Source organism: Emydura macquarii, unplaced genomic scaffold, assembly GCF_026122565.2.
Source record: "Emydura macquarii macquarii isolate MOO-44397 ecotype Brisbane River unplaced genomic scaffold, CSIRO-AGI_Emac_v2 contig_2292, whole genome shotgun sequence".
NCBI classification, from domain to species: Eukaryota; Metazoa; Chordata; order Testudines; family Chelidae; genus Emydura; species Emydura macquarii.
In genome coordinates, this window is record NW_027132429.1 from 876,654 (window position 1) to 897,413 (window position 20,760).

Genomic DNA, 20,760 nt, shown 5'->3' on the forward strand with positions numbered 1-20,760 from the left:
GTCACCTCCTTCTGAAAACCCCACCCTTTGAGCTCTCCCAGCCCCAGACTCGCTCCAATCCAACCCACGAAACCCTACAGTCACGCTGTTCTAGGACCCCCATTCTAGAACCCAACTCTACATTCACCCTACTCAAAAAACCCCCGACTCTAAAACCGTCATGTTCTGGAGCCCCCCATGTGCAAGAACTCCCAACTCTAGAACTTGCCTTTTCCAGAACCCCCAACTTAGCCCCCCATCTCTAGAACCACCTACTCCCAAACTCTCTGCTCTAGAACCCACAACTCTAGAACCACCCTATTCAAGAGCCACCCCCAGCGCCAGGATCTCCCCCACTCTAGCATCGCCCTCCCTAGCTTTTTAAGAGGTGCTGTCTAGCTCGCACAGCGGGGACTGGCTGGATGCAGAGGTTGCTGGGGGACAGTCTCCGGTCAGACCAGGTGAGTCCAATGGTCTCATGCACCCTCCCTCCTCCCAGCCCCACTCCACCCTCCTCTGCAGTGCCCCCATGCCAGCCTCTGATGTCCAGCCCCCACGCCCTCCTCCCTCCGTGGGCGTGTACAGTGTGTATGTATGGGGGGTGTCTGTGGAGGGGGTGTATTTGTGGAAGAGCCCAGCACCCCCTGGGCGCAGGCCGTGGGGCTGGCAAACTCAGTGCCCAGAAACACCGATGATGGACACATTAGCAATCTGGAGACACACAGATCAGGGTGACTGGTGGGCAGTGAACTCCCAATTGCCTTTAATTCTCCCCACCCCCCGCCCCATTGATGGTTATTAAAGATGCTGCTGGTCCACAGCCCCCCCCCGGTTCCCCCCACTCACTAGAGGCTACAGGTGGGATCAAGCCTGGGGGAGGCGTCACCCCACCCACTGGAATATCCCCACCCACTGGAACCCTGAAAGTTCTCGCTGTTGCGTGGCAACCAGAGCAGCGGTCGCTAGGCAACACGGTTGCTAGGGAGCATGTGTGGGGGGGGGAGTGATTGGCAGCTCTGAAAGAGTCCTGGTAAATGGCACTTGACCTGATGAGCAACCAGCATTTGTTTCCTCCCCCCCCCCCACCCCACCCAATGCCAGGATATGCAACCCCCTTCCTGGGGGGAGTGAAGGGGGGACTGGGAGCTACTGCAGCTGGCGAGGGGGCTAGGAGCAGGGAAGGTGGGAGGCCTCCGGTGCTGGGAAGATTTTGGGTTGTGGAACCACTGATCCCCCCCTCCCAAAACCCACTAGACCCCAGTCCAATTCCAGAACTGGGAACAGACCCAGAAGTCCTGCTTCCTAATCACCCCCTCTCCCCCGCTCAAACCCCACTCCCCTGTCGCTGGCCCCACGCTGCGCCCCCCTCATGCCCTTCCCCCAGAGCTGGATGTGATTTTGCTGGACCCCAGCCCCGATTCCTGCAGCAAACCCATGACTAATTGGCCTCCTGCACTGGCAGAGTAGCTGGGCAGAGCCCAAGCTGCCCCCTGCAGGTCCCAGGGCTGGGGCATGTCGGTGGGGAGCTGTGGGGCCAGAGTCCCCTTTGGTAGCCTCCCCATTCAACAGTGGGGCACAGGCCCCACAGAGAGCCCTTTGAGCATGTGTTTGTGTCCTTGCAGGGGGCAGGGGTTGCTAAATCCATTACCCTGGGGGAGAGTAGTCTGTAGTATTTTATACCCAGCACCCGCAAGCTGACAGGTGAGCTGGGGGCAACAGAGCATGTGGGAGGGGAGGGGAAAATCAGCGACCCAAGCTAAGGACAGAGCCAATTCACCCTGCTCTCTAGTACTTGGAGATCACACTGGCTCCAGACCGGCCTGGCACATAAAATACCTCCCCCCGCCCCCCGTGCCTTAGCTGGTAATTAACAACCATGGTGCCCTGAGCTGTAAGCACCACTAATCTCATTAATTGGATCCTCCTTAAAATCTGCCTGCATGTCAGAGAGGGAGAGAGACTGGCCGGGGTGGGGTTCACCCCAGGATTCAGGAGGGATTCAGGGTGGGCTTCATCTGGCCCCTCACAGCCCAGAGATCCCCTTCTGTCCCCCCCTCCCCCCCAGCTGGCAAACCCCTCGGGCACGAGATGAGCTTTCTTTGCATCATTTCACCCTAGGCTGGGCTGCCCCCTCAGATAATCCGTCCCGGTGTGGTAACGGGAGAAGACCCCAGGGTGTTCATGAGGCATTGCAGCCGGCGTCCACTCGCTGGGGTGCCTCTGCAATTCCTCCTCTCCCCAAATCTATTGCAAATTAGCTCCTCCCTACCTGGCCCCTCTCCCAGGCTCCCTAGCGGGTGACAGATGGCGAGAGGCTTGCAGATGCCCCCCGGAGCACGGGACAGATGGAGCCACCAGCCGGCTGAAAACGCCACCGTTTAGCAAACCGCTAAATGTTTTAATTCATCCCACTCCAAGTCGCCCCATCCCCCAGTAGCCCTTGGAACCCCCAGCCAGCGATCACCCTGGGGCCCACAGTCATGGTCTGGTGAAGTAAGTTTATCTGGAGCCTTTCTAAGGAGGGGTGGGCTACGGGCCGGGGTTGAGGGCACCTGTGTGGGGAGCAGTGCTGGGACGGCAGGGGGGGCCTTGACAGAGGTGGAGCCCAGAGTGGGGCTGCAGGTGGCGATTCAGGGCACCAGCAGAGCTGCAGGGAATTGGGGGCAGATTTGACAGGCGCTCTTTGGTGGGTGCCCCAAGCAGGGCCCAGGCATCATTTTTTCAGGCCCAGTGTAAACGTGTAACACGGGCCCCCTCCTCCACACCCCCCCCCATCCCTCCTCCCAGACACAATCCCATCAGCCATGAAACATGTTTTCCTCGTGGTAACGGGGGGTGCAGCCTGGACCGGGGCCCCCAAGGCCTCCGGGCCTCAGTAAAGTGTACCCTCCCCCCCCGTGGGGGCCCTGGTACCAGCAAAGGGCACATTCCTCAAACCCCTCTGCTCCCCCCACGCCCCCGGAGCGCCAGCCAAAGCGAGCCTCACTCTTATATAGCCCGCTAGTGCAGGGAGCGGGGGCTAGGGCTCGGGGCAGGCGGGGGAGCCCGGACCCCTGGGTTCTCTCAGCTTGGGGGTAGGGGGGGTTCCATGCACAGGACAGACGGTGGAGCCCGGACTCCTGGGTTCTCTCCTGGCTTGAGGGGGGGGGTCCCGTGCACAGGGCAGGAGCCCGGACCCCTGGGCTCTATCCCGGCTCGGGGGTGGGGGGGTCCCGTGCACAGGGCAGGCGGGGGAGCCCGGACCCCGGGGTTCTACTCAGGGTGACCCGAGCGAGCGCTAGCGGACGGAGGAGGGGGCGCGAACCCGCGGCCCGCGCGCAATGCAACAGAAACAGGCAGAGCCCGGCCGGCCCCGCGCGCCCCGCCCGGATTGGTAAAGCGGCGGGTGGGCGCGGTCCCCGGCCAGCATCCCCGAATAGGAAGGGGGCGTGGCCATGGCCATTAAAAAGGGGCTCCGAGTGGCTATGAAGAGGGCACGGCCGGAGGTGGTTACAGCCACTGATTGGCTAAACTCCAGAGAGTGGGCGGGCCTTCGTCCCAGGCTGGCTGGAAGCTAAATAAGAGGCGTGGCCAGTGGGAGGTGCCCCAGGATTGACTAGATCCCAGGCAGGGGGCAGTGGAGCGTGACCGGAACTGGAGGCGATCTCTGATTAGCTATCACCCGTGGATTGGGCGGGACCTTCCTCCGGATTGGCCCGGAGCAAGGAGCGGGCGGGGCAATGGCGGCAGTCCTGAAGCGGGCGCTGGGCTCGGCTGAGCCAGGCCAGGCCTCGGCTCCGGCTCTGGTGCTGGGCCCGGCCCGCTCGGGCCGCTCGGCGCTGCTGTTCCGGGCGGCGCTGGGCGGGCCCGGGCCCCGCGCGCTGTTCCTGGCGCCCAGCGCCTTGCAGCGGCTACCCGGGGCCCGGCGCGGAGAGAGCGACCCGCGCGGCCTGCAGGTGCGGGGCGGGGCTAAGAGCCTGGGCGGGGCCTGAGGGGGTAAGGGGCGTGGCCAATGGCCTGGGCGGGGCCTATGGGGGAAGGGGCGGGGCCAAGGGTCAAAACCTTAGGGGGCGGGTGTTATTTCCTCCAGGGGGGCTGAGGGGAAGGGGGAGACGCAGAAGGGGGCAGTGCCTGATGGGTGGGAGGATGAGCTAAGGGGCGGGGCTTCATGGCAGGGGAGGAGCCATCTAGGGAGGGGCTTGATGAGTAGGAGGAGCTAGATAGGGAGGGGCTTTTTGGAGGTAGGGGGAGGTGCTGGCATGGGACATGGGGCTGGACCTGGGGGGGGTGGGGGGATTGGGTAGGGTCCAACTGGGAGGCAGGGGGCTGATCTGTGGCTGACCTGGTGGGAGAGGGGGATCCTTGCTTGGGGGCAGCCAGGCTTTGGGGGAGGGGGGAATCTCAGGCTGGGGCTGACCCCTCATTAACTCCCTCCCCTTCCACCCTAGCGAGTCCAGTTCCTCTACCCGCCCTCACTGCGGGAGCTGCTGCGGCTCGTGGCCTCCCTGCACCAGAGCCTGCCTGGGCCCCCCACCCTCATCCTGCTGGACGGGCTGGAGCAATATCTCGCTGGTTGCCCTGGCCCGCGGGCGGCCGCCCGGCTCTCTGCCCTGTTGGTGGACACAGCTTCGTACTTCACGGGGCGCCTTAGTGCGGACTCCCAAGGATCTGCCCCCTGCTGCCAGCTCATCGCCTCCATGCGGGTCCCCAGCGAAGCAGAGGCTGATGAGCATCTCAGCATCCTCCAGCGCTACTTCCCCGCCAGGTGCTGGCTCTGCCCGGACTCGAGGGCACCCCTGGACCAGGAGGACTGTGGGGGTGACAGGACGTTCAGGGCACGCCTGTCCCAGCCTGGTGCTCCAGACCAGGAATGGAGGGTGAGATTTGGCCTCGATGGAGAGATGAGGGTATCCCCGCTTCCCTGGGAGCACACAGAGAATCCAGGGGCGGCTTCGGGCACAGACAGAGTTGCTGGGGCTGAGAAATGAGCCCTGAGGCACTGACTTCCATCCTTCTCCATTGGAGACGTAAATTCACCTCATCCCCAAGCGTGGTTTTCCTGCCAGCCCCGTTTCCTGCCCTGCGTGTTGGCTGAACCTTGGGTGATTTAAGTGAAAATCTGTCTCGGTTCGTCCCTTCCTTGGCCTGCTTAATTTTCACCCATGGTGGATAGAAATGGAGGAAATTTCAACAGTACAAATCTGTTTATTACAGTCCTCCCTGAAGGAGCAGCCGAGAGCAGGACCCCTCCAGGTCACTCTGTACAGGCCCTGACCCAGATCGGGGCCCCCCATTGCACCAGGTGATTCACAGACCCCAATGGAGATCTGGGTCCCCTCGTCACACCGGCTGCTTCATAGACCCTAACGGCGATCAGGGTTCCCCCATTGTGCTGGGTGCGTCAAAGACCCTAACTGAGATCGGGGCCCCCCACCTTGCCGGGTGTTGCACAGACACACAGTAATAAACAGTCTCTACCCTGAATCTAATCTATTTTCCAAAGTTTCTCTGGAGAGCTGGGATACCTCTCTGCTGAACTTGGCGTAGCTAGGAGGGGGAGCCCGTCTGTTCCAGGGCGTAGCCGGCAGGGCTACGAGCAGAGGGGACTGGGCTTCTGTTCCTGGCTCGGCTACTCATCTGCTATTTGACATCGACAAAGTCACTTCCCCTGCTCGGAGCACGAGACCCCACTCCCTGTCCAGAGCCAGCAATGGAACCTGTCTCCAGCCCCCCCAGCTCTAACCACTAGACCCCCCTCTCCATCCAGGTCTAGGGGTGAGAACCCAGGAGTCCTGGTTCCCAGCCCCCCCTTTTGTAACCACTAGACCCCGCTACCCTCCCAGAGACATGAGTGTCCCTCGCTGCCGCCTGTCGTGGGACTGTTTAGGGGGCAGGAGGGGCATGTCCTGGCACTGGGGGGCTGCTCCCAAGCAGAGGAAATGTGCCCAAGAACTACTGCCCTGCTTCACCGCTGCGCCCCAGCACTGTCTGCAGCCTGCGTGCGCTGCGGCAGGGTGATTCTGCCAGCGCCCGGGCGAGATCCTGTCCAATCCACGACGCCCAGCAGCGTCCAGGGCCTCGTTTTCTTGCACTCGTGCCATGTGCATGCGAGACCCCAGCACGTGGGCCGGGCGGCCATTCACTCCGGCTTTAACGGGTGTCGCGAGGGGGCCCTCGGGCCCTGCTACCAGGAGCGGAAAATATTGATCTGCAGTACGGCAGTGTCCGGCACCCCACTGTGCTGGGTGCTGGGTGTTATTTATTAGGTGTATTACGGTAGCACCTACACGCCCCAGGATGCCATTGTGCTAGGTGCTGTACAAACCCAGATCACAAAGCCAGTCCCTGCCCCAAAGAGGTTCCCATCCCTCCCCTGGTACCTTTCCCCTTGTGACTCCCTCACTGACTCCAAGCTACCCCCAGCACGGCAATGGGGGGCTCAAGGGAAGGCAGACCCCAAAATGTGGCTGTGGGGGGATCTGGCTGCTCAGGGGAGCCCAGGGAGGGGGGCGAGCTAGAGCCACAAAAGGGCAATGCTGGCCCAGGAGCAAACGGGCTGGGCAGGGAAGGAGGTTTCTACCAGCAGAGAAGGCAGGGTCTGGAGCAGCTCCCAGGAAGGGCAATGAGGGGGAAGAGACGGGACTGGAGCTTGCTCCGGTTCTGATGGGGCTGATCTAACGGGACGTCCTGACTCCGGCAAAGACAAATGTGACGCGGAGCGGAAAACACCAGCCCCTTTATTAAAAGGCAAAGATCTACCACACACAGGCGCTGCAGGTTCCTTGCTGGGTCCCGCCAGGCACCGGGGGAGTCCCTCAGCCCCAGCCTCCTCCCCTTCAGTAATTCAGATGGGGGAGCCCCTGGCTCAGACCACGGGGGCCCCACCACTGCTGGGTGGGTAGGGGATGGCCCTCAGCCCCCAGGCATTTCAACGCTGGCAGGACGGGTCGGTGTCGCCCCAAGAGGGCTGCGCTGGCGGCGAACAGCTCGTGTGGTGCCAGGGTGAATCCGTCCATCTGGCGCCGGCCGCTTCCCTTAAAGGGTGAATGAGGAGAGCACCCCAGGGGCAGCCCCGCGTGGCAAAATCCTCATAGCAGAGGGAAGATCCAAATGACACCCCCGGTCGATCAGTGTTGTCAGCCCCGTTTAACGAGTGGGGAAACTGAGGCACAGAAAGGGTGGTGGGGGGAGAGACTTGCCCAAGGTCACAAAGCAAGTCAGTGGCAGAGCTGGGCTAGAACTGAGGAGTCCTGGCTCTGAGCCCCTCCCCCTGCTCTCACCTCTAGCCCCTACTGTCTGACGAAGGGCTGGGTTACCGCACTCCCGTTTCCAGGTGTAACCGCGCTTCCTGAGCTGTTAAAAAATTCTATACAAACAGTTAAAAAACTGGACCGGGCAGGCAGGGCACGTCCCTGGGCCCCAGCAGGTTACGGCTGGACTGCCGGCCTCCCGGCATCGCTGCCCTGGCGGAGCAGGGGGGTGGGCTCCCCTTGGTGGCGCGGGGGGGCTCCGGCTTCCACCCAGCTGGCGTGTTTCGATCCCAAGCCGGTTCTGCTGCTGCCAGCTTGGTCCCTGGCCCCTTGCTCTGCGGCTGGCACCGGCCCCCGTCACAGATCCGGCCAGGGGGAGCTTCCGCCCCGACAGGAGCCCAGTCCCGTCCTGAGCCGGGCGGGTTTGGCTTCGCCTCCTTCGGCTTCCGCCGCAGCGTGGCAAGGAGGAGCAGGGGCTGGGGCCGTACCTCCATCCTCCAGGCCCGGCGTCCCTCCGCGTCCTGGTGGGACGGGGTCTCCTCTACCTCCTCCCCCACACAGGGTCCCCTCATTGTCCTGCCAGGAAGGCGTTTCCTCCACCTCCGGCAGACACAGGGTCCCGTCTCCATTCTCCAGGCCCGGAGCCCCTTCTTCTGGAGCCAGCCAGGGGTCGCCTCCCCGGCCGCCGGCGCTAAGAGCACACCACGTAGCTGGCTGGGAAGGGCTGGGCCTGGCAGCCGTCCTGGCACAGGTTGGTGTAGAGGATGGGCTGGTGGGTGCCCGCCCTCAGGGGGCTGCTGGAGTGGGCGGAGATGCCCGCTTCGGATGCCAGCGGGGAGCTATATTTGAGCTGGGGTTGAGGCCGGCGCCCGCAGGGCGAGAGCAGCTCCGAGCTGGGGTCGAAGACGGTGTACTCGAAGCTGGAGGAGGACGAGACCCGCTCCTCTGGGACAGGCTCCGGCGCCGCCTCCTGCTCCGGGGCAGGGGGGGCCTCGGCGCCCGCCCTGCTCCGGGCGTCGGGCGGGCGCAGACTCTCCTCGCCCTGGCCGCGCGGCATCAACTGTTCATCCAGAACGAGGTAGTCATCTGGGGCCAGCTCCGGGCTGGCGGCCTGGAGCAAGCCCTGGGTTTTGGGGGCCAGCAGGGGCACCGGCCCCTCCACCTTGGAGTCGCGGCCCTCGGACAGCACCTCCAGCAGGCTGGGCTGCTCCTCCACGTAGCCGGGGCTCCCGCTCCACCACAGGTAGACGTTCCTCTGTCCCAGCCAGAGCTGCGGAGGCAAGACGGCCCCGGGTCACCAGAGGGACCTACTGAGCCAGGCCTGGGGGTCTGACCCTGGGCTCCCGGGGTCTGCCCACCCCACCCAGTTCCCACCCCGGGGCAAATGCTGCCAGCACCTTTGTTTTAAACCAAGGGTTTAGGTAGGGCCTACAATAACAATGCCTGGCATTAGGCAGCGTGAAATCCAGCCCTGGGCTCACTCCCTGTTGGCCTCGATTTTGTGCTGACGCTTTGAGCCCCTCTTGGCTCCCCTCCGATGGCTCCTGCGGCTCCTCCCGGGCAATCGCCCTGCTCCCCCAGCCCAGCGCATTCCCACAGCACCCGCCCAAGGCAGTCGTCCTCCCAGGTGCCCCCAGGGTGGCCTGGTGACTCCCAGCAGCTGGCCGGACCCCCCCACCGCCCCATGCAGCGATGGGCTGCAGCCCCCTGGGTACCCCCGGCCAAAGCAGGAGCCAGTACCTGGAAGTTCCCCTTGTAGAGGGTGAAAAGCCCCTCAAACTTGTGCTCCGGGGTGGGGATCGCCGGCCATATCTTCGTCTTCAGAAACCTGGGGGAGGGAGACGGTGATCAGGAGACAAGCCCTGGGGTGACCCCCCCCCCATGGAAATGCACGTGCACCCACCCGTGCAAACACTTGGGGGGGCATTCGCTGCAGGGAGACGCTGCCCAGCTGGGACTCAGGCGCTGTGGCCCCACAGCAAGCACCGCACACACCCTCACCCGCACGCTTGTCCCAAGAGTGGCACATGTGTCCACACGCGTGTGCATGCTACCATACACCAGTCCGTGCATGCACGCCCGGCCATGCACCTTCGTGCCTACATGCCCACACACACCTCGCACCAGGCGTGTGCACACACGTGGGCGTGCAAACCGACACAAACAGACACACGCACACCCCCTCACACACGGGCCCACTCCCCAGGCATGTGCACACACGTGCGCATGCAAACATACACAAGCAGCCAGGTGCACACCTCCGTGCACACACACCTCCGTGCACACACACCTCGCTCACACACGGGCAAAGGTATGCACGCCCTCAAACCCAACTGCATACGCCCCCCACACACCACATCTTTGCACACGCAGTCATGCGTGCAAACGTCCCCACGCGCCTCTGCCCACGTGGCAGCACACCCAGGTTGAGGGGGCGCGTGTGCATGAGTGGGGCTGGGGCTGGGTACGCCCATCCCTCAGCTCCTTGGAACCTTAGCCTGTGGCGGGGGGCAGTTCTGGAGGGGGGGGCTGTCCTGGTGGGCACTGGCGCGGCGCAGCGGGCAGTACCTGCGGTGGGTGAGCAGGGCAAAGAGAGCCAGGAGCAGCAGGAGCAGCACCAGGATGAGAGACAGCGAAAGGATCAGTGGGTCCAGATCTGCAAGGAGGGGGGGCAGGATCAGCTGGGGGAAAGTAGGGGGGGGCGCCAACTGCGTCCAGTGGGATCATGTCCAGTAGGACCCAGCAGGATCGGTGCCCCCACACCAGCCCACGGCCCCTCCCCCTCACTGCCCCACACCAGCCCACGGCCCCTCCATCCCCATCTCCCCCACCAGCTGCCCCACACCAGCCCACAGCCCCTCCCTCTCCCCCCGCCAGCCCACGGCCGCCGGCTCTCACCGTGGGGCATCACCACGCTGACGGGGGCCGACCAGGCGCTCCAGTAGCCTCTGTAGCTGACGCCGTCGGGCCGGACGCGCACGGCCAGGGTGTAGCGGGTCCGGCTCTGCAGGTTGAGGATGAGGCACTCGGTGCGGCCGTCGGGGATGTCGACCTGCGGGAGGCGGGAGGCCAGGGTGAGGGGCGCTGGGCGGCCGCGGGGCGGGAAGGGGGGGGGGGCGCGTGGCTGGGGGGGGGGCCGCCCCACTCACCGTCTGGCGCTCGGCGCCCTCGGCGGCGAAGGCCACCTCGTGGTGCAGGCTGCTCTCCAGGTAGCGCAGGCTGGGCGGCTGCCAGCGCAGGGCCAGCTGCCCCGGGGTCTCGGCCGTGCGCGCCGTCAGGTTGGACGGGGGGTCCAGGAGAACTGCGGGGGGGGGGGGGAGACGTGAGCTGGTGTCTCTGGGGGTGCTGGCGCCGATCTGGCCCCAGGCGGGGGGGCTGGTTGGGTTGGGGGTCAGTGAATGGGGCACGGGGTCTTAGGGGATGCTGGCTCCTGTCCAGTCCCAGGGGCTGGGGGGGCTGGCTGGGTCAGAGGGGCTGGGAAGGGGGCATGGGGCCTTTCCCCATTGGGGGGGGGTTGGCTCTGACCCAACCCAGGGGCTGGGGGGGCTGGCTGGCTCCGGGGGCTGACCGGGGGACGAGGGGCCTTTCCCCCTCCCGGCTCTCGCACCTACCCACTTTGTTGACCATGATGGTGCGGGCGTGCAGCACGTTGCTGCGGTTGCCGGCGTAGGCGCTGAGGTGCAGGTTGGTGAAGGACGGGGTGTCCTGGGGGGGGAAGACGCAGCTGAAGCGGGTGCTGTTCCACGGCGTCCGGGCCACGCTCAGGTTGCAGGCCTGCGGGGCGTCCCCCCTGTCGGAGTCGGGGAGAGATGGGGGCTGGGGGTCAGCACCGGCAAAGCCTGGGGACCCCCAGGGAGGCCGACACGGAGCATGGGGTGGGGGTGTCAAGAGAGGGGGCACATGCTGGGGGGATGGGGCCGACACGGGAGGCACAGACTGGGGGTGCAAAGGTAGGGGGCACGGAGCAGACCCGCTGGGCACAGGGGGCAGAGAAGGGGGTGGGGGGCAGGCCTGGGGATGCAGGTGCTGGGGGGTGAGGATGGGGGCACGGAGCAGGATGGAGGCACAGGCTCAGGGGGCAGAGATGGGGGCAGGCCTGGAGGGCGCAGGCTGTGGGGTGATGCTAGGGGGCGCGGAGCCAGGCATGGGGGGGAATGGAAGGCACGGTGGCATCATTGGCATTCCAAGACCCCCACGGAGGGGCCCTGGTGGGAGTGGGGGACTCACTCCACGACGTAGAAGAAGCCGTAGTCCGGGGGGCTCGGGGGGCCGCTGATCTCCCAGAAGCAGGTCAGGTCCTCCAGGTAGCGCGTGAAGCATTTGAGGTCCTGGGGCTCCTCACTCAGCAGCCGGGCGGCTGGAGGCACAGGGGGGGGCACAGTCAGGAGCTGGTTCTCGCCCTCTGGGCACAGAGCCAGCTGCCACGGAGAGCAACGGGGGGCAGGGGGGGGCGTCTGGAGCCCGCCGGCCCTGCCCGAGGGCGGCCCTCGGATCCCTCCCTTAGCCCCGCTGCTGGCGGACGGCCCAGAGAACGGTGCAGGCCGGGCGACTGACTCTGGGACGGAGGGTTAATGGGGGAGGCGGTCCGGGGGGGTCCGTGTGTGTCTGTGAGCATGTGTGTGTGTGTGAGCGGGTGGGGGGGTGAGCATCTATGTGTGTGTGTGTGAGCTTGTGTGTGTCAGCACTGACTCACGAAGGGCTATTCAGTAGGGAGTCCGTGCATGTGTACGTATGCCTGATTGTATATCTGTGTGGTTTTGTGCATGTGTAGCTTGTGTCTGCAGATGTGTGTGTGTATCTATGTAGGTATGGATATATGTATGCAGGGGTGTGGGGGGGGGCAGGAATAGGTGCCTGTGTCCGTGTGTGTGATTGCGTGTCGAAACCATCACCCGGCTCCTCACTGCAGTGTTACACTGTGTGTCTGTCCAGCTAATATCATCCGTAGCCCAAATACAATTTCAGCCTCATTTCTTAGCCCGTTCCCGGCACTTCCCGGAGCTCCAGCCATGCTGCAGATACTGAATTCTCCTTTGCCTGGGTCAGTTCATGTGAAGCTACCAGCTGTTCCTAACCCCCAGGCTGGGTCACGCATGAAGAAGTCAAGACATGATCTTTAATGAACTATTTGACATTATTACACCATAGACCACGTGCCCTTTGTATTGCCTTTGTGTTGTTTAGGATACCTAGATAGATAGACAGACAGACAGACAGACAGACAGATAGATAGATGGGGGTGTATGGAGATAGATAGATAGATAGATAGATAGATAGACAGACAGACAGACAGATAGATAGATAGATAAGATTTTAGAAAACAATCTATTCTATATAAACCTGTTTTAGGAGCAAAATTCAACGTATCCTTGACCACGCCGGGGCAAACAGCCTCCCCCGCCTACACTAAGAGAAGATGTGGTTTTTAACAAAATGTCTGTATGGCAGAGAAATAAAATATCAGTGAATCATAGAAATGCCAGGCTGGAAGGGACTCGAGAGGTCATCACGTCCAGCCCCCCGCACTCAGCCAGGGCCAAGTAAACCTCGGCCAGCCCTGACAGGGGCTTGTCCAACCTGGTCTTCGAAACCTCCGACGACGACGGGGATTCTGCACCGTCCCCGGGAAGCTGGTTCCGGAGCTCAGCCACCCTTAGTTATAGAGTTGGCCTAACAGCCAGGCTGCAGATGGAGCCCATTGCTTCCTGCCCCATCTTCAGTGGACACGGAGAATAACTGATCCCATGCTTCTTATAACGGCCCCTCACGTACTGGAAGCCTGGCCCCCAGTCCCTCCCAGTTTTCTTTTCTCAAGACTAGACATGCCCTGTTTGTTTAACCTTCCCCCACAGCTCAGGGGTTTCTGAACCTTTGATCATTTTCATCACTTTCCTCTGGAGTCTCTGCAATTTGTTCACGTCTTTCTTAAAGGGTGGCACGCAAAACTGGACTCAGAACTCCAGCGGGGGCCTCACCTGTGCCAAGCAGAGCGGGACAGTTACCTCCCGTATCTCACCTCCGACACTCCTGCTAATATGAACTGTTTTCCCACCTGCACCCCATCGCTGGCGCATTCACTCTGCGATCCACTGTCACGCCCAGATCCTTTTCAGCAGCACGCCCACTTAGCCAGTTGTTCCCCATTTCCTAGTCGTGCCTTTGACTTGTCCGTACTCGGTGAAGCCCTTGGCACTTGTCTTTACTGAATTTCCTCCGGCTGATTTCAGACCAATTCTCCAATTGGCCAAGGTCGGTTTCAATTCTAATCCGCTCCTCCAAAGCGCTCGCAGCCCCTCCCGGCCTGGTGTCAGCCGCAGATGTTCTCCGCACACCTTCCCCTCTGTTATCCAAGTCACGAATACGAACATTGAACAGAACCGGAGCCAGGCCTGACCCCAGCGGGATCCCGCCAGGTGCATCCTCCCCCTTTGACAGTGAACTATTGGTAACTGCTCTTTGCGTACGGGCTTTCAAGCAGCTGGGCACCCACCGTACTGCATCTAGACCACGTTTCCTCCGGAGCATGTCAAGTGGTTCTGGGTCCAAAGCTTTACTAAAATCAAGATATTTCCTGTCCACAGCTTCCTCCTGTTCACTGGGCCAGTGACCCTGTCTAAGAAGGAAATCAGGTGGGTTTGGCTTGATTTGTTCTTGACAAATCCGTGCTGTCTGTTCCCTGTTACCCCGTCATCCTCGAGGTGCTTACCAATTGTTTCATAATTTGTTCCGGTATCTTTCTGGGTACAGAAGTTAGGCTGACTGGTCTGTAATTCTCCTTGTCCCCTTTTAAAAGATCAGCGCTGTGTTGGCCCCTCTCCAGTCGTCTGGGACCTCAACCTTCCTCCATGAGTTCTTGAAATGAATTGCTAACAGTTCTGGGATTGCTTCAGCTACTTTCTTCAGTACCCGAGGGTGAATTTCATCAGGCTCTGCCCCCTGGAATGCCTCTCACTTATTTAAATATGCTTTAACCTGATCTGTCCCTGCTTTGGCTTGGGTTGCTTCCTCCTTCTTAATATTAACTGGGTGGAGTGTCTGGTCACCAGCGAAGCCCGACACAAAACAGGCATCGAACACCTCAGCCCTCCTGATGTCATCAATTCTCCTCTCTCCTTCCCTGCGAAGGAGTGGCCCGACATTTGCCTTCGTCTTTCGCTTGCTCCTGCTGTAGGTCAAGAACCCCTTTGCGTCGCTTCTTCCGTCCCTGGCCAGGTGTCCCTCGTCGTGTGCCTGAGCCTTCCGGATGTCGTCCCCGCACGCCTGGGCTGCTCTTTGGTTCCTTCTCAGCAATCCGTCCGTTTCTGTAGGAGCCTTTTTGATTTCCAGGGCGTCAAAGAGCCGAAGGAGCCACACTGGCCTCTCGCTGCTTCTTCCCATCTTTCCTTTGCTCTGGGATTCCGTCGTCCGCAGCTGTGCCTTTGATATGGGCTCCTGGAGAAACGGCCAGCTCTCCTCAACTGCTTCCTCCTGGACGTTTCTTCCCATGGGACCTCAACGCCCCGTTCTCTGAGTCCGTTTGAAGTCCATTGCCCCCATCCTGCTGCTGGTTTGCTCCTTCCTTTCCCTAGGACGGGTGTCGGGCGCTTTAACTCCTGCCTGCACAGCTGGGACCTGTGTGCCCCTGCTGCCTGCGAGGGCGGAGAAATGCCAAGAGCGGGCCCTCTTTCGGAGGAATGCCCCATCCACCGCCTCGAAGGAGGAGGGGTCTCCCTCAGCCTCCTGGCCGACAAGGTACGGGACCGGGCGAGGTCTGCCACCTACAATGGCTGAACGAAGGCTCGAACGGAACTGGACGCCACACGCAAGAAGAAAATGAGGCCGTCTCTCACTTCAGGATCACGTCCCCCGGCAGATGAACAACCAATTGCTCCCTGTAGGTCAGAATCAAGTCTAAAATGTGTCCCCCCCCCCTCCGCTTACTGCCTCACTGCTGGAACAAACAGCTGTCCCAGCAAACTACTGGATATTCCGTGCATTGCCGTGTTACTTTCCCAAGCCAGGTCTGAGGAGCTGAACTCCCCCGTTACTTTCCAGTCTTGTCTATTTGTTCTAGAAATGCCTCCTCCTCTTCCTGATCTGGTGGAAGACCCCCTCGCCACACCTCCTTTCTCCCCTTTTATCTTTACCGGAGACTTGCAGTTGCTCTGCCTCCAGCCTCCTTCTGAACCAAGCCTGTCCAAACCAATCTTGTGTGCCACGGATGATAAGGCGGTTTCAGAATATCTGCCTGCTTACATGGACTAGGTAAGATACAGTCTGGGGAACATGTTCCAAGGGGGTGGATATTACACACACACGCACATTGTACAGAAACACACATACAGAGACACACATTTGACGTATGTATACACAGTCACAGAAACAGATGTGTGTAGATATTTGTGTGTGTACACAAGATACACATATTTATGCACACACTCACACATTTTATATACAGACACTACTAGTCACAAAGATATGAATATGCTTACCTATTTTATATACACACAGCTATATTCTCACACAAAGTACACACACATGCATCTATCTGTACATAGCTGGCTATTCATGTGCACCATCTTACCATGTATCGTTCCCAAAATGTATTTCACATACCATGCACCCCCATCGTATATCGATACCCAGCTCTCTCGTTAGCTATACCATGCGCCTTTTTAACCATATACGGTTCTCAAAATCTATTTCACATAACTCACACGCTTGTACAACCACACACTACTCGTCTCTGGGCCCGGGTAAGATTTTTATCAGTCAGTGTTGGTAAATGTTGATTTCACCACATCCATGTGCAAACCAATAAAAAAAGGGTTTCCATCGATAATAATTGACATTTACAGAGAGGCAAAGTGAGAAAAATGCAGCTTGAGAATGCAACCGCGTTTGATTTACGGCTATTTACTTTGTATAGTTGGTACGTGATGTTGCCAACATGGGGTGTAACGGTTAGAAAGTGTGAGCTTTTTTAATTTGAACGTCTAGGGTCATGAAAGAATTATTGTCTGATCCCCCCTTGTCTGAAAAAGAATTTTGCGCAGCTGTGCAGATTTAGCCCAACACAATTTTTTTAAAAAGGCTTACAAATAAACACTGATATTATCCCTCGAAATAAATATCAAACGTTGCCACGCCTGGACGCAGCACTTGTTAGCGGTCACTGCTGGTCACTTTTGCTTTTCTATAATGTCTGTCTCAGCAGCTCCCGGAGAGTGTCCGACGCTTGGCACCACAGCATGGCCAAGCCGGCTCGTTAGCGTGGGCTCCGAAACGAACATAGATCAGCAGAACACGGGCAAGGGGGTGAGCAAGAAACTCTGCCGGAGGCATGGGGTGCTAGTTATCACCCAGCTTCGGGATCTTTCTGGAGACACTCAGATACCCTGGTGATTACAGCCAGGAAGGCATTTGAAGGGAGGGATGGGTGTGTATGGAAGATAGATAGATAGATAGATGGGGGTGTATGGAAGATGATAGGTAGGTAGATAGATAGATAGATGTACATGTGTATCTGGGGACCAATGGATAGATGGATCAGGCAGATCCACACGCTGGGCTCAGACAGCAGAGCTTGTTTCACACTCATATTCACTACAGCCTGGCACACACATGTGCACACACAGGATGCACACAGCACACGTCTGCAAGCATACACACGCACACTCAGATTCATGCCTGTGCACACCCCTTCATTGCACACACACATGCACATACTCAGATTCATGCCTGTGCACACCCCTTCATTGCACACACACATGCACACAACCACACACACACACACAGTGCATGCACAGGCCTGCAAGTGCACCCACCCATGCACCGCAACACACACACACACACACTAGCTGGCAGGATCTCATGGCAGAGGCAGGAAATCAGCTTCCTGTTATGAAAGACTCTCCTGCCCGTGCCCCTGGCTGACCCCCGGGCCCGCTCACCCACCCCCCAGCGCCAGCCCTGGTACCTTGGACGTTGAAGTCATCGCCAGGGCTGGCTCCCTCGTGGGTGGCCCCGATGGCCCAGGCCAGCAGGACGCAGAGGGCAGCGAGGCGGCTCCGACGAGACGCCATGGCCCAGGGAGGGGAGGACTGTAGCTTCTTCCCCGCGGGAGACGGCTGGCCCTGGGCCCGCTGTGGCTGTGGGGCGGGCAGGCTGGGAAGGGACAGATAAGGGCTGAGCAGGGGCTGCCGCTGGGAGAAGCTGTTATAGACGCTGAGGAACAGGGCAGGGAGTTGGCGAGGAGCCAGGAGCGCCAGAGATGCCCCCACGTCACCACCAAAGCCCCCTCCGCTGCCTCGGGGAATGGATCACTGCCCAGTCGGATCCACAGGCAGGGCCCCTACATGAGGGGGGAAGGGTACACTTTACCGGGGTCCCGGAGGCCTTGGGGGGCCCAGGCCAGGCTGCACCCCCCATTACCATGAGGAAAAAAATGTTCACGGCTCCTGGGATTGTGTGTCTGGGCTGAGGGATTGGGGGACATGTGTGGGACGGGGCCCATTACAAGTTTGTACTGGGCCCAAAAAAATGATGCTTGGGCCGTGTCCAACAAGCATCAAAGCTTCGCAGACGGAGGGTGCAGCTGGGGGATGGGGCTGGCGAGCGCGGGCAGGCTCCAGGGCCCGGGATCTGAACCAAACACGGGCGTGATGCTCCCTGGGCAGAGGGGCTGGAAAGAAGGTGTTAAAGGGGGCTTAGATTCCCACCCCCCCCGCCTGTGCCAACCCCCCCAGCCATCTGGCTGGATGGAGGGCAGGTCCCTGCCGGGCAGCAGGCAGATAATCAGACCCTCCCAGGGAACGTTGGGGCCTGGGCAGCAGATAAAATGGGGCAGTGTGATGCCAGCACGTGGGTGGTGTTGGTTTCGTGTTTTGCAAGAGCCCTAGAGGTGCCAACCGAGACCAGGGCCCCCCGTGTGTCAGGCGCTGCATGGACCGTGTCCCAGACCAGGGCCCCCCATGTGCCAGGTGCTGCGCAGACCCTGTCCCAGACCAGGGCCCCCCCCCGTGTGTCAGGCACTGCGCAGACATGAGACTGCCCTCGCCCCAGGCTCTCATCCCCTAAACTGACAAGCCATACAGAAGAAGGTTCATTAGCCCCATTGCACAGGTGGGGAAACTGAGGCACTGCGAAGCGACGTGACTTCACCCAGGGAGTCTGGGGCACAGCCGGGAATCAGAGGCGGCTATTTGCAGTTTTAAATAACACCCCATCCCACCCCCATCCCGGGCCCGCTTTTTAGTTTGAAAAACAAACTGTCCCGTTTTCAATCAAAGCCAGGCCCCAGCCCCCGGCCCCCGGGACTCACGTGGTCTCTGGCCCCGCAAGAACACAGAGGGAGGGCCGGGCTTCGACAAACACGGCGTGCTGGCCAGAGATAAGGCGCTGGGCCAGGCTCCCCGCGGTACCGGGCTGTTTACACCAAGCCACGGGCCTCTTTGGAACAGCTGCCTGGCCCGATTATGGGGGGGTTGGAACTGAGTGTCCCGCGCAGCCCCCCCCCCCCAACACACGCACAAGCTAGGAATACACGCATGCAGCCGCACCCCCACGCAGGAACACACATGTGCACAAACCCACACGCATGAGCTTCTTGCAGGAGCGGGTTAAAACACCAGCCCTTGGGGACGTTCTCCAGCGCAGACTTAGCTAGCCCCAGCGCTGGGGGTGGCTGGGGTTTGGGGGACCCAGGACTCCTGGGTTCTAGGCCCAGCTCTGGGGGAGGGGGCTTGTGGTTGTGGGGAGGGATGGGGGAGCACAGAGCCGGAGCGCCGGCGGCCTTGGACACTACGCCAGGCGCTGGGATGTCACTAGTGGGAAGGGGGGAGCCATATCAGCCATTTCTCTCTCTTGCTGCTGCTTATATTTCCCCCCCCCCCCCCCCCCCCCCCCCAGCGCTGGCCTGTTTTTCAGCGCTCCGTCCTGCCCCGTTAACCCTTTCCAAGCTGGGGCAGCAAGAAGGGACGGGGAGAGGGGCAGCATGGGTGGACACCCCCCCCAGCACTGGGGGTCAGTGGGTGCCAGGATCATCAAGATGGGGGGGGGTATTAGGGACCCCTGCCCTGAATTAACCACACCCGGGGAGGGGGAATGAAGCTGGCAGGTTGCTAGGCAACTGCAGGGATGTGGGGCCGGGGGGTGGGGAGGAAGCTAGTGGTGAGATGAACCACTGACCACAAACCCAGGGGAGAGCTGGGCAGGTGGGGGGGCTCCATACGGGGGGTTCCCTGGCTCTCATGGCCTGATCCCCTCCCAGCAGAGTTAAAATTTCCAGGGGGGGGCTATTTACAATTCAAAGGAGCCGTTTGCTCTGCTCTGATACCGAGTTCCTGCGTGTGCAAATCATCCCTCTGTGCCTCAGTTTCCCCAGCTGCCCAATGGGGAGAATATTCAGCTCTGGGGCAGGGACTGTCTCTCAGAGGGTCCATGCCAGCACCCGGCACCCGGTCGGAGCCTGGAAGCGCAGCCGCGAGACATAACAAAACCCCTCCTCCGCAGCTACCCAAGGTGCCTGAGGGGCTGAGGCGAAGTGGGAATTTTCTGTAATATTTTCATGATGCCCACGCGTGCCTCAGTTTCCCTCCGCGAAAGGGTTAAATCTGCTCTCGGCCCAAAACAAGCACCTGGGGTGGGGAGGGGGCTGGCCAGGGTGGACCCAGCGGCTCGTTCAAGGACTGGAGCCCCCACGGGGGCATTGAATAATCCAGGGATAACACCCAAGTCACAGCCCTGCGCCAGTCAGCTGCAGAACCCCGCCTGCCCTTCATCCCACATGTCTATCACCCCTCCCCACACTCACACAGCCCCTACTCCCATCTCTCCGTCCCTCCCCACACCCCCCATCTATTTATCCACCCCCGCCCACTTGGCTGCCACTTTGGGTTTCCGTGGGGGGGGCACATGGGGCAGCTCCAATCCCACTTTCTGTGGGTGAATGTTTGGTTTTAGTCCCCTGGGGTGTCCTGCCCCCTCACGGGGCAGGAGATTCGGGGTTCCAATCTCCGTTGAGGGGCTGCAGGGGGGTCATGGCCAGGTCGCTGGGCTGGTGTCCGAGAAGGGGCAGGGCTGTGATGGGCACGAAGTGGGGGGGGGGAAATCGTTCTGAGGTCCGTCACCCCCTCCCAGCCCTGAGCGCTCCTTGGCCCCCACAGCAGCCTGGGGGCAGGCGTCCCGGGCCAGCGGTCCCCAGCACCAGCCGTAGCGAGGGGCATGTGGGACCCCAGGAGCCGCCCCCATCCCCCGGAGATCCGATCCGGACGTGGTTCCCGGCCCCAGTCTGGGGCGGGGGCAACTGAGGGCCCGATTCTGGGGCATGGGGGGCCCAAGAGACCCTGACACACCCACCCTGCCCCCATCTGGGGGCTCCTGGCAGCCCCCCCCATACAGCGATGCTCCTCTCCCCGCATGGTCAGCAGCACCCCCTTCTCCAGCCCCCCCAGGCGTCAGCCAAGAGACCCCAGTTCTCTGCCCGGGCTCCCTCCCCAGGGCAATGGGACAGGAGCAGCTGCTGCCACCTCGTGGCCACGGGAGGAAAACCATGGGGCAACTCGGGTCCCTG

The 20,760-nt window shown here is 61.1% G+C and overlaps 2 protein-coding genes across 2 annotated transcripts; one reads left to right on the top strand and one right to left on the bottom strand.

Annotated features, from left to right (window-relative positions):
- Positions 1-3,470: 3,470 nt before the first annotated feature.
- On the top strand, positions 3,471-6,045 carry SWSAP1 (SWIM-type zinc finger 7 associated protein 1). The gene is made up of 2 exons (XM_067560452.1): positions 3,471-3,914; positions 4,407-6,045. Exons 1-2 carry the CDS (start codon positions 3,699-3,701, stop codon positions 4,944-4,946), a joined length of 756 nt encoding a protein of 251 aa, XP_067416553.1. The 5' UTR covers positions 3,471-3,698; the 3' UTR covers positions 4,947-6,045.
- A 330-nt stretch (positions 6,046-6,375) lies between these two features.
- Positions 6,376-17,347, bottom strand: EPOR (erythropoietin receptor). The gene is made up of 8 exons (XM_067560451.1): positions 17,167-17,347; positions 11,436-11,565; positions 10,820-10,998; positions 10,358-10,509; positions 10,107-10,260; positions 9,777-9,864; positions 8,949-9,036; positions 6,376-8,478 (listed from the first exon to the last, which is right to left on the bottom strand). The coding sequence occupies exons 1-8, from the start codon at positions 17,270-17,272 to the stop codon at positions 7,900-7,902; spliced, it is 1,476 nt and encodes a 491-aa protein (XP_067416552.1). The 5' UTR covers positions 17,273-17,347; the 3' UTR covers positions 6,376-7,899.
- Between the last annotated feature and the right edge of the window lie 3,413 nt (positions 17,348-20,760).

Coding starts and splice junctions, on each gene's coding strand:
- SWSAP1 (XM_067560452.1), top strand. CDS start 3,699: ATGGCGGCAGTCCTGAAGCGGGCGCTGGGCTCGGCTGAGCCAGGCCAG. Junction 3,915..4,406: donor GCGACCCGCGCGGCCTGCAG/GTGCGGGGCGGG, acceptor CTTCCACCCTAG/CGAGTCCAGTTCCTCTACCC.
- EPOR (XM_067560451.1), bottom strand. CDS start 17,272: ATGGCGTCTCGTCGGAGCCGCCTCGCTGCCCTCTGCGTCCTGCTGGCC. Junction 10,999..11,435: donor GGCTTCTTCTACGTCGTGGA/GTGAGTCCCCCA, acceptor CGACTCCGACAG/GGGGGACGCCCCGCAGGCCT. Junction 8,479..8,948: donor TCTACAAGGGGAACTTCCAG/GTACTGGCTCCT, acceptor TTGCCTCCGCAG/CTCTGGCTGGGACAGAGGAA.